The following is a 17,013-nucleotide window of genomic DNA, read 5'->3' on the forward strand; positions in this document are numbered from 1 at the left end:
AAAGATTTTAATTGATGGCCTAACTTAAAATTAATACAAGAATGATTATAAAACTACCAACAATGGGAACCCTTATTCAACTACGAACTGCAATAAGGTTTAACTCAGCATTATAGTACACTAGACCTCTGATTTTTAGTAATAGGCAAAGACATTTGTATTTTTATGGATGTTACTGCTCGCAACCGTAAGTAAAGGTAAGAATTGGTAAGAAAACAAATGAAAAGAGAAAAAACAAAATTAATAAAATTCACGATTGCAATTGTCGCCAATTTAATAAGGTTGAATAATTTACAATATTAAAATATTCTGTAATAAACTGGATGTTCTGGGATTAGAAATGGCCGACGCGTTCTGGAGTGTTTTTCATCTTTTCTCTTTCATGCAAATGCGAACTTGAACCTAGTTGATTTAATATTTTAAATTTATATATATAGATATTATAGATTTAAACCTCCATTTTTTTATATCGCATATTCTATTGTCTTGTGTAGTAAATAGTTTAAGGCATTCATAAGTTTTTCAAAATGTTGAAAAGGCTGTATTGTTTGTTATATTACACCGTACATAAGGATGGTTGGTTGTAGATTTAAAAGTTTTAAAGGTTTTATAACCATATTCAATGTATCAATATCTTCAGGGTGTACTATACACAAATTGTCAACAAATAAGCAATAAATTCATCCCCTTAAAGCTTTTGAACCTATAAACAATCAACCCGTATCTGTGCGCGTGCTTTAATAAGAAGCCTTTTTTCACGGTCCGTGACGTATTAGAAAAAAAAATTGAGTTGCAATATCTTGAAGTAATGCTATATGAGCGTTCGAAATGCAAAAAGGGCGTATATGTAAGACAATTGTCGCTTGGATTATCTGTATTCGTAATACAGTAAGTAGTAAATATAGTAAACAATGATATTTTAATTTAATCTATATGAAAAATATAAGTTATTTTAGTCGTAAATAAACAGGGTAGAAAGATAAATGAAACACAGTATATATTATTAACGCATAACATTTAATATTTATAGTTCATGTTATTATACATTTCAATATTAGCAATAAGAATAGTGTATCCATAATAGTAGGTGTCTGTGCTCAATTTTAATTAATTTTAACATTACAAAATGGAACTTACATTAATCTTACACACCTAGCATTATGTATATTAAGTCACGATACTTATCATTATTTTCAACTCTATTAACATATACATAATGTCTTAAAGTTATTTATTTTACATGCTCATTGGATTCAGTAAATTATTGAGCCGTTTCGATTGTTGCTATGTATTCGTACAGCGTCGTGCAGTTTTCTAAATGTTTACAATCAGTGGCAATTATATATACTGACACAAACGATTTCGAATGAACAAGTTTTATATCTATATCTAAAGCTATTATTAATGTTACTATAGAATTATTTATATAGATGACTATTATTGTGTTATACCTTACGCGTATATTAAAATAAATTTAGGATTTCACTTTCGTGTTACTAATATTAATTTATTTATTTTGTATCATTAATGTGGTGTTCGTTCGCATATGCCATTTTCACTGATCGCTTTATTTGGTTAAAAATTGAAGACGACATTACATAGCTAATAAAACTTTAATAAAAAATTTAAATTGAAATATTTGTTATAAAGTATTCTGTTATTGGTATAAAATCGTAAAATTAATGAATTTATAGCTCCAACTTATCCTAAATAAATGTATTTAAAAATGACGTAGTGATAGTACAGTAATAAAAATTATTTTCAATATTTGGATTACTACATACTAAAATAATTACTTTTTAATTGACTCTAAGTGTATAAACTTTAAATTGTTAAATTCATTTACTATTAATTAATATTTGTTACACCGCATCAAAGAATCAATGGTTACAGAATTAATATAAAACGAAGCGTTTTTAAAATTCAAATCACTACTTATTAAAAATTAATTATTGTTTATTATCTCTTCCAGCAAATTTAGTACTGTCTCGAGTTATTTGTCTGTCATGTACCAAAAGAAAAAAAAAATTACTTTATAACAAGTTTCAAAGTGATCAATTTATTCAGAGTGATTAGAAATAGGTGCAAAAGCTTTCAAGTATTTAGCTCACATATACATCCACTCCTTTAAAGCCTTTACATTTATAACTATCTTGATAGCACTTACATTTTCAGTGATTTTAGAGGTGACAAAGCACTGAAGGCGCATAGACTCTACCTCTTTGTAATTAAAACCGCGTGGGTACCTCAGAGGTCTACAATAAGACCGCTACATAAGATATAATACCAGAGTAGGATCAAACTCGAAGGTGAAGCGACTTGTGCATTAAACAATATTATTTAAAAATGTAATTATACATGAAATCGTACAACTTTAAATAATTCAATTGAGTTTAACACAACTATTTGTATTATTTGCTTCTTGTTAATATACTCCCTGATTACTTCAAAGTAATTAGTGGACAAAGTGAACGTTTATTTCATATAATAACATAAATATTAATTTAAAATTGTCTTTATAAGTTTAGATTTAAGTTAGAATCTATTTCTTGAGCGAGAATATTTTAGTAACACGATCTTTTAACAGGCACGTAAAATAAACAATTTTATCGCTGTACCTATGATTTAACCAAGCCGGCCACCGAGCGTCACATCCCTAAGTGCGCCAACTACCAGTTCAACGAATCCAAGACCATCAAGCGAAGGTAACCAATGAAACTGATGGACGACTGTTTCACTTAAACTGGATCAGCGCACGCGCATCTTTAACGGCGGTTCATCGTCATTATCATTTCAGCTGATAGACGTCCACATGAAGGCGTAGGTCTCCCTGCAGATTACTTCCCACGACTGCCCACATCACGTTTACGGCAGCAGTTATCAAGTCGTCAAATAATTTTAGTTCCAGCAATTTGTATTCAATAAAAGTATTTAAATAAAATTAAATAAACAGTGTAAATATTAATATAAAAGTAAGAAGTATGTAAACGAAATAAGAATTATTAGATAATATTGCAGATATAAACACGAAGGACAATATAAATGGCATTCAAAAACCGCGGCCCGCGAAGCACGCTGCGAACCGAATGGAGCGAGTTAAATTTCGGACAAAGCATTTCGATAACATGCGGGACGAACAATGGTACCCGTTGACATTGATTGCGATTACCAAATATTTAGACTGGCAATTTGGAACTATTGATTGAACGTTATCGGACTTTGGAAATTTAGTTTTGACATACAATTTTGTAGTTAATTTATTGAAAACAATATATAGATTACTGTTTGTTCACAATAACTATTTATTCTCTGATTGTTCTTTTGTAATTTATTTTGTGTGAATGGATTATTTGTAATTTGTGCCTTTATAATTTATGGTCTTTTTTACGTAATTCATCTTATATCTACTTAGATTAGAAATACAAAATGTTTTATGTTATATATTTAATAATCTGTAATTATTTCTTTAGTAATAGCATTAAATAAATGTCGAAGTCATTTTGATTTTCCAAAGACAATAAATAAATCACGATACACAAACATGATATTCAGAATTTTCACGTTCGCTGCAATATAAAATAAATTACTATATTTGATTTGATACAAGTTTATAGCCGCAACAACTTTAATTAAAGAGTCCTTGTAATTAAATTAAAAATGTATTAAGGATTAATTAATTTTGTCGAGAATTAAAACAGATATACATATAACGAAGTGAAATAATGTATATTAAAAGTTTCATAGGGATCGTAAATTAAACAAATATAATTTAAATATATTGGGTGAAAAAACGAGTTTGATTTTTTTTTAACCAGGAAGACGTGAATCTATAATCTTCGTATAAATAACCAAGCTAAATATCGTCTTCAATCTTTATCCAATAAACGTCGTTACTCCTGACTAGAAAAGTGGAAATAATAATCATAACTAACTCAAACTTATTTATATCTAGTAGAGGACATTACATACTATTAATCATACAAGATGAAACTTTTTAATCATACATACATTCTTATACTAAACGCCATAGTGGCAGTTATATAACAATTTTAATATCATTAAACTTATGAATACCTACACGAAATCTTATTACTTTCAAATACAGTCGCTTAACCAGACACAAATCAAAGGACATGCACAATACATTTATTTATTACAATAGAAAACCTTACATACTTGAATTCACATTTAATTGGAAATATTTAAAAAACTTAGATGTAACACTAATAAAATAAGGCACACAGAAAGTCTAGAACAAATCATTGAACTAAAACTAATTATTACAACTTATAAATATATTTTAAAGACAAGTAAAAGTGCAAATTTAAAATATTTATCATTATAAATTGCACTCATATCCTAATAGTACAATAAGCAGTATAGCTAAAGGGAAATACAGAGTATCAAGGAAGTTAAATTTCAATTAAATTGCTAACATTTTAAATTTAAAACATGGAATGTAATTAATAATCCTTTTTTGAATAAACTGAAAAAAAAAAAACGTTACAGATCAGAATAGTGAAATGGTATTAATTATTTCTGTATTTACATCTAATCGTGTTGGAAGCTCAACGCAAATTTCGTGTGGTTTATCTACTTATTACTATGAATATAATTTACTTTATATTAAACGCTAGATTTTATAATATTATAAAGACAAAAGAATATAATTTTCCAGCCTTGTTACAACCGAATGAACAAAGACGTAAATAACATCAAAAATATTAAAAACGAAATAAAAATTTCAGAGGAAATTAAAACAAATGTTGAGTGTGAAATAAACTAAATAAAATTTTAAAAGATTTACGTCACTTTGGAAGACGTGTGATTGAACATGCAAGTACGCCTAACTTACGTCTTTATTCATAATTTTAAAGAGTAATTTTTAATATAGTAATGAATATTATAATAGAAGTAATTAAATAAGATGATAAAAAATCGACACCGTGCAACAAACAAGATTCCGAAAGTGCTATTGAAGAGATACTATACGAAATTCTATATTTCGATGAACCTAATTATAAAGCGTTACGGATTATCTGTCGATTCCATTACAAAACAAACCTTAATATTACGATAATTACCAAAGGGAACAACCTAACTTTCAACGCAATCAAAACCACTCAGATTAATTATTGCTTTTTTTAATTATTTCATTTTTTGAACGGACAAAGCAAAAACTTAGATAACATTAACTAACATTATCCACTACAAGTCTACATTAGCACTAAAGGTATTGTGAAAGGAACGTAGAAAAATAACTTGTCAATTTAATATTATTTAAATTTCTATGTTGATCACCTATATTTACACGTCAACATTTCGGTTTTGTTGATTTCTTAAAATTACTGACAGCCATGTGATAGCTGACAATGAGTTCGCAGTCCCATCACACAATGTAGACAAAAACGCTACGAACATCGTAACTAAAACAATAGGAACTAATATGTACACTTTAATAACAACTTACTGCCTAAACAATGATCATACTAAAAACAACGTATTCACAATTAAATAATTTTATAGAACCAATATTTTAAAAAATAGATCATAACATAAATATTAGTAACTAAAGACAATGAACTTATTTGAAGAGATTAAATTATTTAAACTGTAACTTTCAAACCAATAAGAAATGATGACGTAACAAATTTATCTAGCATCGTGCATTCGGACCGACTCATTCGTCGACTAACTCTAAAAACACTGAGAAGCTAATTTTATATCTCTTATATTTATCCTTATATATGTTCCTAACTAACTTAAATAACTTACCGTCATAAATGATCTAGCTTCTTTAATTATTGTTAAATTTATTTCATCTACCTACGACGTACACAACTTCTACTTCGCTTACCCGTTTATCACCCGAAACAAACATTAAGACAAGTCAATTGCCCGATGCAGTTCAACTTAACAAAACAAATAACAGATAGGTATAACCCGAAACGTGAAACAATCTTAGAATTTCGTCTTTAAGACATAAATTTAAAGTTTATACAACCGAGGTTACCGATCACAGAAAGTATGTGATGAAATTCTATATTTGAGCCTTAAATTTTTGTATTTTTAAAATAAGAAATGTTATAAAGTGAAGATAGTTTAAATGAATAAATAAATATAGACGAACTCAATCCAGCATTCACACAATTATTTTACTGTCATTTTAATCGTTGTATTAACTTAGCTCATCCAGTTTTAACAAATCTTACGTATAAATTATCCTAGGGTCTAATTTTCAAAAAACGGACCTTCCAAACATTTCAAACACTTTCTTTGGTTTATCGCATTACGTATTCCAAGATGAGCTTTCTGTAATTTGTTATTTCAGTTTAACTTTCTCATTTCGATCGAAACTTTCGCAACAATACCATTATCCTAAACGATTTAACCTAAGGTGTGTTTAGAAAATCTAACTATTTTTTATAATTATTTGCAGTCATATAAAAATAACAATAGAACGTTTACATCTAGCAAATATCTACAATAAAAATTTGAATAATCACGGAACTGTGTAATAAGCCTGTGGGCTTAATAATTATTATTTTATTCGATAATTATTATGATACTTCTAGTTTGGTGTATTTCGGTGCGTGCAAAAGCACATTCCTACTTTTCGTTTAAACGATATTTATCTCTTATTAGAAATGTAAACAATTCCATCCAATAAATCCATCGAAGATTATATTATACAGGCGTGGTGTCTTGCTGGAGCTCCGCGGGTGTAATTTGTAGATGCATTATCGTGGTGTATGCCGGCGATCATTGGCCAGCGTGACTTGAGCTATCGGTTAATAGTGCGGCCTCGTTTATCACCGCTCACGTACCATAAATTTAACTGCGGCATTTTCGTGCTTCAGATAAACATCTGACTTTCCAACTAGCATTGAATTTTGTTTTAATATTCTATTAACGATACCAATACGTTACAATTTTCAACCTTTAGCGAGCTTATCCGGAACACCGTTCGTTTGACGTCCGTTTATTTATTTTATTTTATTTAATTTATGGCGTGTTTCCTAATCTAAACTAGCCCAGTATATGCAACATCCTGACCCAAACAACCTATACACATCCAATAACACTTATAAATATCAAGTGAAATCACACGAAACAGACTGATTTTATTTTATTATAATCATCCCTGTTTTCCTAACTGCTCGCTGTGGATTTCATTTTTAATACGAATCGCCTCCGGAATAATCTAAGTAATCATTACCTAATAAACATTATTATGAGTTACTTTGACATATTAATAACGCGGCTCGAAATATTTTTTTTTTATTACCACAAAACTCTACATATACCCCTAAGAACGGGTTAAAATCGATGTTATATATAAGATGCGTCACGTATGTAAAAGTGTTATAAATGATTTCATAATAGACGTTTAACACGAAGACTCAGCAACACCATACTACGATACGCGAAATAAAAAATGTAATTCCGAATCTATTCTAAGCTTGAACGAAACTTGATCGATTTTTTAAATACTATACTCAACGCCAATTTTATCATTATCTACGACGTGGGGATAATGTGCCGATAAGTGAATAAAGACGTTACTATCGGTGAGAATCGTGAAAGTACGAATGGGAAGATATTCGTGTACTAAATTTACCCTGTACTCTAGGATTATAGTGAAGTAAAATTACGGGAATCATTAACTGACGTATTTAACATTGCGATAAGCGCGATAGTCTGGCATTTCAGTCGTTGCTTATTAGGACAAGCTTTTAATTTTAATGTATATGTTCAGTTTGTATAATGAAGCAAAACTCGAAAGTACTCCGATGACAACGTTCGGAAAGTAAGGTCAGACTGGCTAGTGAGCTTGCGCTGAATATTCTCAGGGCGTTATTTGGCACTCCTTTTTAAAAAAATGTAATTTTAAACAATTTATCAAACTATCTAAGAATATCGAATTTTATAAAAAATGTTATATGCAATTGGCAGTCAGTTGTTGTTCACGAATATTTCTATTTAAACAATATCACACCGTCCCGATGACTATCCACTATTTTGGCATTATGATAAGTGTTATTCTTTACTTCCTAAACGACTAAACCTTTACACCTATTTATATCTAAGTCGCTTATTACCTTCAATACAATACTACTGGGAAATTATTACCAATCAATGAATCGATATTGTCCTTATGATTTTTACGCGAGTACGTAAGTTTATAAAATACTAAAATGTATATTTTAATGTCATATATATTATCAATATTAAATCTACAGTGTCCAACATTCATCGAGGACGTTTGCGTGAAACTATTACAATTTTTTTAATGACTGATTCTATTCGTTATCTGATTATTATTCTTATTACCTTAAATTATGAAATTGAGCTCGATTTTATTCAAAGTAAACCTTATGATAACTATATTTAAAACTTTTAAAATGTTGTCGGTAATTTAGTTTTAATTAAATTATAAAATAGCGAAAATGAAAAAAAAAAAAATGTCTGAACTTTATTATGTATAATGTTTGTGCGCTCTTATTAAAATATACCTGATAATGAAATAAGTCGATAAATACAGAAAACTAGTAGAAATTCGCTTAAAATATACACACGTTCAAAACAGGGATAGCAATATAAAAATAGTTATGCCGCAAACGGCGTCAACACAAAACAGCCCATGTCTTGAGGTTACTGCGTTCTCGTTTCCACTATCGACGGACACAGTCTCGAATTTAAAGTTTTGTAATATAAAAAAGACGGTTTTGGATACGCTTGCGGCGTAATGACGTCCCACAGCGCACCGGGCGCTTTGCACCACACCGAGCACAAAACTTGTCCTCGCCACACAGTTCCCAGCTGGGAGCCTTACATTGATCATCCATGCCACCACATGACGATGAGCTCCCAGAACGTCTTCGGCGGCGAGTGGCCGAAGACGTAAGACGAATTTCAGAGACCCGGGTCGCCCTCTGAGCCCATTTTTAGCAACTCCAACTTCTTTTTCGCAATCTTCGAGTAAAGAATATCGATTGGCTTGGAGTTGTCGTAAAAAGTCGGGGCTCTGAATATAATCAGCGCGGTACCTAGAACACATGCTATCGTGAAGGCGAAGAGAAAAATTCTATCCAACACCATTGCCACATACTTCCAGTCGTCCTCTACCTGTGAAACATAAAACGTACATTTTATTGCATCGTTTATTTTAAGAATTTTATAAAGAAGGGAGACGACCACTTACACTTTCAAATTTATCTTTATTTTTAACATGCTGTGCTATAAACCTTGATCCTTCGATTGTTTTTTCCATTTCTCGAACATACGGTTTTTCTAAAGACGGACTGCCGTCATCTAAATCGAGCCGACAGGGAGACCCCGGCGACGGTGAGAATAGTTCGTCATCACCTCCGGGAGGAGGGGGTGGAGAAGGCGGCATTCCTGGTAAATCATATTCCTCGCATCCCCATTCCTTGAATTTTCCGTCCAACTCGTCACCGCCGAAAACATCGGTTAAAACCTTGAAGAAAGATCCATTTTTTATTTATTAAAATTATTATTAGAACTATCAAATGACAGATAAAAGTTTTTTATATTAGTAATAAATTCCCCTTAAGTTCATAACTTCCTTTAATAAATACATATATATATATATATATATACACAAACACACCATATACACATATATATTAACAAAGTATTGTGGTGAGTGAGCAGTTCAAAACTGATTAGATATTGCGACACGAATATAAGAGATTATGGTGTCAGTTCGCGTTTCGCGTGGTTGGCGTATCGGCATCGTATAAGTCGGTACACAATTAGGTTCGAGTGGAAGTTTCGGTTTCTGGCCGCGTCTGTTGCCTCATATATCGCACGATCCGTCCGCAGCCACGAGGGGAACATAAATAACAGGGGCCGTACGCGCTCGTTAAGCCCGCCGGCGTTGAGTAATAAAGGAAAATCGAAATGGAATAAAATTGGGCAGAGGCGATATTTTCACGATACAGAGTACAACGGGTTTAGAGCATTGTTGATAGAAGCGTTTCATTTTGAGGCCAATGGTTGACGCAATTAAAATTATTTCTCTTGAGACCGCCTTTGAAATTAACGGAAATTGATGAGTTGACCCTGAATTTGAAATCGGTAGAAAATGTCATTGAAATATTAAATAATTTTTCCTTTTTGAATCGGCGAACTTGGAACTTCTACGCGTAGAATGTTGAAGCCATGAATTATAAAAAATATGTTATTTTGTTTGATAGTGTATGAATTTAAGCTCCACCAATGAAAAACTGTGTTTTTATTAGCAAATTTGTATCCTTTACATGTATTCTGTATCTTTATCTTATCATTTGGTTGACTTTATTTTATTCTGGTCTATTGACCTTTTTAATTTCTGTTATCAAAATATAAACTTTAACCAAAGTTCTTTAACTAGAATTATATGAGTTCTAAATTATATAAGGCTGTTCTGTGAATCTAAAATTATCTGTTTTTTTTACAATACAAGTTTATTATTAATACATAACCACGAATAAACTTAAATTTATTTGTGTATTTATTATATTTGTGTATTATAATATCGGCTTATGCATCGCTTAGGAGAATTATTAAGCATGTCCATATACAGTACATTTAATATTTTATACTTATATAAATTAAGATTTATATACTTATCCTTTAAAAAAAAATTATTAGTGTTAGCTTGATATTTTATCAATTATGTTAAGTTTATATCTTCGGGTAACTGAAATCTGTTAAATAACAGTATCAACCGTTATGTATTTTATTCTAGAACATTCGTTTAGTGAAGTCAACTTGATTAGTAGTCTTAAAGCTAATTGTGTTATTGTTTGCTCTTACGTGCATGTTTGACTTGATTTAAATGATCATTCGTCTGATTACATTTTCATTATTATTTAGCATTTCTTACCTCCGTTGGTTTATCGTTTTCATCGTCATCGGGCTTTTCGGGCCTTTGAATACACAATATTCGTGGTAAAAAATCTATAAAGACCTTACGAACCCAAGGTGCCATATGGTGTGTAACAGGGGACCTAAAATTAACGTTTAGCACCACGATTGTGACAACAACTGATAGTGTAACAAGCATCATTGTAAACAACAAGTATTTGCCTAACAATGGAACTGTGAGTGACGTAGGCGGGATAATTTCTGCTAACAGTAAGAAGAACACGGTCAAGGACAGCAATATGGATATGCAAAGAGAGATTTTTTCCCCAGAATCAGAAGGTAAGTAGAAAACTAAAACCGAGAGGAAAGATATGCCGACGCAAGGGATGATTAAGTTGACAGTGTAGAAAAGGGTTTTCCTTCTAAGCGTGAGGTTGAAAATAATATCAGGATATGGCTCTTCGCAGCACGAATAGAATTTTTCATTCCGAGTCGCTGGTACGCGCATTATGTCCCACTCGACTGAGATGTAATACTCAGATAAATCAATGCCCATTGGTATCTGATCCGAGTCCGGTGTTTGTTTAAGATGCCTTAGATCAACCTGAAATCAATGACACGTATTAATAACATACCAAAGTAGCTTATCAATTGAAAATTTCTTCCGAGATTTCATTAGATTGTCACCTTGATATAGAATATGTTATCATCATCACCATTACAGCCTTAAAACTTGCGTTGATGAACACAGGCCTCACCCAATTTATAATAAAACAAGGCCTTTTGTCCACCTTGCGGTATTCGATGCATAAAATGGTTTACGTCTCAGAAACCAATAATGTTTGCGCTCATTTGATATTGAAATTAAACCTTACAATGCAGAATATAGAAATAGAATAATGAAATCTCATTGCAGGTTCTGGACTTAACATTATCGAAAATGTTAAGATTGTTTTTTAAATAATTTACATATATTTTATACAATATGTGATAATTAAATTTTATAAATAAGTAAAAATGGATAAGAATTGGACCAAAATAATTTAATTTGTACCAGGAAAATCTAAATACATTATGACATAGAATTATATTTGATTAATGTAACACGAGGCACATAAATACGTAAATTATTTTTAATCTTTTTTTTCAACACCACGTTATAACAAATTTCCTGAAATATGTAAGCTAATGATTAAATAATAGCTAACGTTTAATTTTATAAAACTGTTGAGTAACCTTATTAAAATCTCTCTGATCATATCACATTAACACTAAATAACTACGGAAAAATAATGTTTTTGATTCGTATGAAGTAATCACTTTTATAAGGTTTTTCCTTATTAAGAACTATTTAGTCCTGATACAGGCTCATCTGTAACTATCTAAAACGACCTCCTATAAGCTCGAAATAGATAACAAAAAAATATCCCTATAAACCTTATTGCGGGCGAAATAAGGTGCAAAGGAAAACTTCACATCTGTTTACGTGGAAGTTGGAACCGCACTGATTTATTGGCTTCCTTAGTCGAATTGATGAGTTCGTCTTTTTTAAGGCACGTAGCTGTAGATTCAATTTCAAAGTTGTTATTACATTCAATTTGCTGCAAACTATCTTCTATTCTTTGTTATTATTCATTGAAAATTTATCTATTTCATTATATGCAATTGTATATTATATAATAATTATTCTATACTTATATTGTAAAACTAGTTATTTTTTATTCTTGTTCTCCCAGTTTAGTCGTTAATACAAAAGTTAAGTCGTTGTACAAAATTAATAAAAAATTAAACCAGGTCAAATATATTTAAATTCACACTTAAAATACATTACAAAATATTATTTAAGTTTTACGTGTTATATTAAGATATGAACGTTCATTATTATTTACCATGAAGTATTTTTTTTGTATTGTGTGGCTTATTTCTGGTGTTATATGTCGTAGATGTTCAAATTAGTATTGTTTAGCTTTATATTATAATCATTAATTATTAAAGTAACGCTTTTATTAGGATAGTAATAGCACTTATAATCAGATTATCATATTGTTTGTCTCTTTATGGAGTATAAAATAATCAAATTCTATATCTGGTAAGATTGGTGAAGCAACGATATGTATTTAACTAACCGTGTAACCATCGTAGCTCCAAGATCCGAACTTCATGAAGCAAGTCTGCTCGTCAAAAGGGAAGTACTCGACGTCGATCTCGCAAAATGACTTGTAGATGGCAGGCGGCTTCCAGACAACTTTGCCGTCGTGATGCAAGATCGCCTTCGTCATTATTGTTACTTCGTAGTTGCCGTCGGCGCTAAAATATTTCAACAGATTTGTTTTTTTAGATATGGCATATAATAGCTAATATTATGCTACAATATATGTATATATTATTATATATATAACATGAATAGTTTTCTGCTAGAGCCTTAACAAAAGTGAGAGGCCCCGAATAAGGTAGTCGGAAGAATTTGATTGCAGGCACTCCAACAGGTTCTATTGTGAATCTATTGGGAGGGCCCATGCTGAACACTGAAGGCCTTACGAGTGAAACGATGATTATATTATCTATAAATAAATATTCACCTATCTGTTATTAATACTAGATATAAGTAAGATTATTGGTATTGATATATATTTAGCTCTTGTGTTTTTAAATTATATTCATGGATATTGTACGTAGAAGGCAAATATTACATAATAGATACAAGGAAATATATCATTATAAATATTTATGTTTTAATTTTAGTTGTCATAACCATTCAAAAACCATGCCGGTTGATCATTCATTTAAAAATATAACGTTTGTTTTATGTATTATTTTTTTAAGAGATTCATCATTTTGCAGTTTACTGTTTGTATGTGCGTGTGTGTGTTCTTTGAAGAAATCTATATATACATTATGTGGGTAAATGGCTACTACCTTAGATAACTGTGTCTATTTTGTTTTTGTTTGTTTTGAATTGTTTTGTGTGTTTAATGGAAATAAAAATTAAATGACCTAATTCGTTTATTACTAGTTTTTTTTTTTACATAAACATTTTTGTTTTCGTTTCAGCTCATAGACACCCACTGTAGGGCACAGAACTACCCAAAAGATGTCTATGGAGGGATATACCATAATCGATACGCTCGGCAGGCGGGTTGGTATTAGCGTACGCAAAGGATGCTGCTGCACATCCTTTGGAAACTTACTTGTGAGCAGTACTGTTAATGTGTGTGTGTTAATGGACAAAGTATCAATTATATAAGATCGTATCCCGGCAATCCAACCCGCGATCTATGATTGCAGGTCTGTCTTTTACAGCTGGATCTTCCGCATATATATACGAGCAGTGATAGTTTATACACATGAATGACCTGGATCACTGTATCTATCTAACTGTAACCAATTCGTTTTAAAATAGTTTTATTCATATAAACATTGATACTTTTAAAGTATACATTTACAAAAATATATTATTCTCTTTTTATAACATATCACCAGTCCGTGACGAGAATTTATGAATTGAAATATACGTATTACTCTAGTGAGTCAATGATTCTTAATAAAACTGTCGAATTTATAAAAAACGTAGTTTAATATTTAAAGTTTCCAGTACAATGTTCTAGAATACGTGATGAGATTAACCTCCAATACAATGTTATAGAATATGTGATGTATATGAGATTAATAGCCTGTGTTTAATTTAATTGAAACTATTGACAACAACACACGGGAGAGTAAGTCGACGGCATTACATCTGTACAAACGTCTGCAAGAGCGTTTACTCAGTTTGACAGCCCACACGGATTAGAATGATTCATTGGTATTAGAGATTGTGTTGTTGGTAATCTCTTAGCGGTTGGGATTAATGGAAACACGATCATAGAACAGCTATTATGTTTAATATTAAAGATTCTTCACGAAACCAATTTGTATAGGAACAAACATGTTTTTTAATAAATCATTATTTATGTTTAATTATCAGCCAATATAAGAATATATAACTATGTGTGTTGATACCCGTTTCAGTCCATAGACACTAACTGCAAGGCGTAAACCTCCCTGAAAGATGTCTATGGGGGGATACACTATAATCGCCTCGTTTGACAAGCGGGTTGATGATCACAGTGTCGTATTATGGTACGCAAAGGAAGCTGCTGCCCATCATCTGGAAACCCGTCATCATTTAAAAGCAGTGGCAATCCTATATAATTAATGCAGAGTGAATTATGTAACATTGTATCCATCCTATCGCTTGCTTATTCGTAATTTACACTTTATAACTTCAAGGACCTATCAGATATCCGTTCTGAGTGCTATGTGACCTGCCTACTGCGAAAATAGTATATTTTAAAGAAAACAAGGTTTCATGATTGTTATATTATAACTTCTCAGAAACTTCGCAATAGTAAATTTTATCTTAAATCACCGTGATAAAGTCTATGGAATATACAGTAGATTGATAATTATTAGATGAATATGGACTGCGTTGTAAATTTGAAAAAGAAGTTAATAAATACAACAAATAAATAATAAAAAAATAAAGATCAAAGGCGTTTAAATTATATGGTATGCGTGAAAAAATCTTGTTGCTTGTTTTATGACGTTACCAGTAACGTCGTTGTACGTCTTACTTAGGTGCTGTCAATCTAAAAATTGAATAACATATGCTCGAGCATCCCTAAAGACGGGAGCACTAAAAGCTTTGTCGTTATCAACTTTCTCACATTCATGAAAATTGTCTCGTAAAATATAGGTTGTGTTATCTTCCATTAAGCTTACATGGCGCCATTAAAAATAAAGTTTATACAGAATATTTGCGGTGAGAGCTTTTAGGGAAGTCACAGGTGCATTACAGTAACCTCTATACATTTCAACCGAAAGCTTACTTTTACCGCCATTTTGATAAATTTGATAAATTTCTTTTAAGCTTTTTTGTCGCTTTTTTGCAAAATAAAGATGCTACCCCGTTTATTTCTCTTTTGGGAAAATGAGACTTGTATGCTTCAGAATAATTGGCGTAAGCACGTTATCCTTCCAGATTTTGAATGTTTTATAAGTAAGGACAGGTAAGTTACCGATAGCTCTCGTAATGGGACCACATAACGCACAGAACTCTATGGCCACTGGGGAAAAGAAGTGTGGAGACCACAAACCGGCAGGCGCAGCGAACAACGTCTGCCCATAAAGCAGGCAGATGACTTTTCTAAGGTTCTATGAAAACGAAAAATGCAAGCCGCTTACAACTAGTATTATTAGAAACAATAATGTGATTAACACTTTGAGAATAGATAAGAAGGATGAAAAGCGATGGTTGAATGACGATAATGCTTATGGAAGGTAGAGATATCATGATAGATAAAAGAAAGAAAAAGAATAAAAGTTCCTGTGAGGGAAGAAAGAAGACAAATGTTAATAGAAAGATACATCTGAAAACTTATTACGTATTAATCGTAACGCCCCTATCCCACACTAAAACAGGTGGAACTAAAAAAAACATAAAATCATGGAGAAGTCTATGTCCAGTAGTGAACGTCAATCAATAATGTGAAATATTAAACAAATACGCATTACATTTAATATTATAAACTGGATTGGAAACGACTTGTTTAAGAATTAGTAATTGAATGAAACTTTATATAAATTCAGAGATATTAACTTTGCGATCACAACAAAAAATTCCAACAATCTTTCTGTAGTCAGTCCGCGGGGAATTTAACTTTCCCCTCATGCAAAAGGTGAACGTAATAAAATTCTGACAAATGGAAATAAGGTAAATTTATTTTATTCTTTACTCGCAATGAACGTATTGCCTATTGATATTTCCGTTGCAGGAAGGAGAAAAATGTATGTTGAATATACAACGAAAATAAATTTACATTGCGAAGATGTTTTACATACGCTTATCGCACGTAATTGATTCTTCGATAACTTTATTTTCTGAACTTTTAATAACCATTATGACTTTTTTATTTATCCTGTATAAATAAGGCTTATTTATATATTGTTTATAGGTAGGTGTATAGGCTTTAATGCATATATATATTAATAGCTTAATACTTTAAACAATTGTCTCTTTAACAAAGATTTTTACAAATTAATTATGTTTTAATTACAGTCTTCATGTGATTTGAACACTTGACGTATACAGTGTTCGGT

General features: G+C 31.1%; 1 protein-coding gene across 1 annotated transcript in view; it reads right to left on the reverse strand.

Annotated features, from left to right (window-relative positions):
- Positions 1-8,916: 8,916 nt before the first annotated feature.
- nAChRalpha1 (nicotinic acetylcholine receptor alpha1) overlaps positions 8,917-17,013 on the reverse strand; it is a 102,887-nt gene continuing 94,790 nt past the window's right edge. Inside the window, exons 4-7 of the mRNA XM_068766401.1 lie at positions 13,002-13,182; positions 10,895-11,479; positions 9,206-9,481; positions 8,917-9,129 (exon numbers count right to left, since the gene is read on the reverse strand). Coding sequence (XP_068622502.1) covers positions 8,917-9,129; positions 9,206-9,481; positions 10,895-11,479; positions 13,002-13,182 — 1,255 coding nt within the window. The remainder of the gene's footprint in view (positions 9,130-9,205; positions 9,482-10,894; positions 11,480-13,001; positions 13,183-17,013) is intronic.

Source organism: Battus philenor, unplaced genomic scaffold (genome assembly GCF_028537555.1).
Source record: "Battus philenor isolate CCGP_79_NKW_IND1 unplaced genomic scaffold, ilBatPhil1.0.hap1 SCAF_21, whole genome shotgun sequence".
NCBI lineage: Eukaryota > Metazoa > Arthropoda > Insecta > Lepidoptera > Papilionidae > Battus > Battus philenor.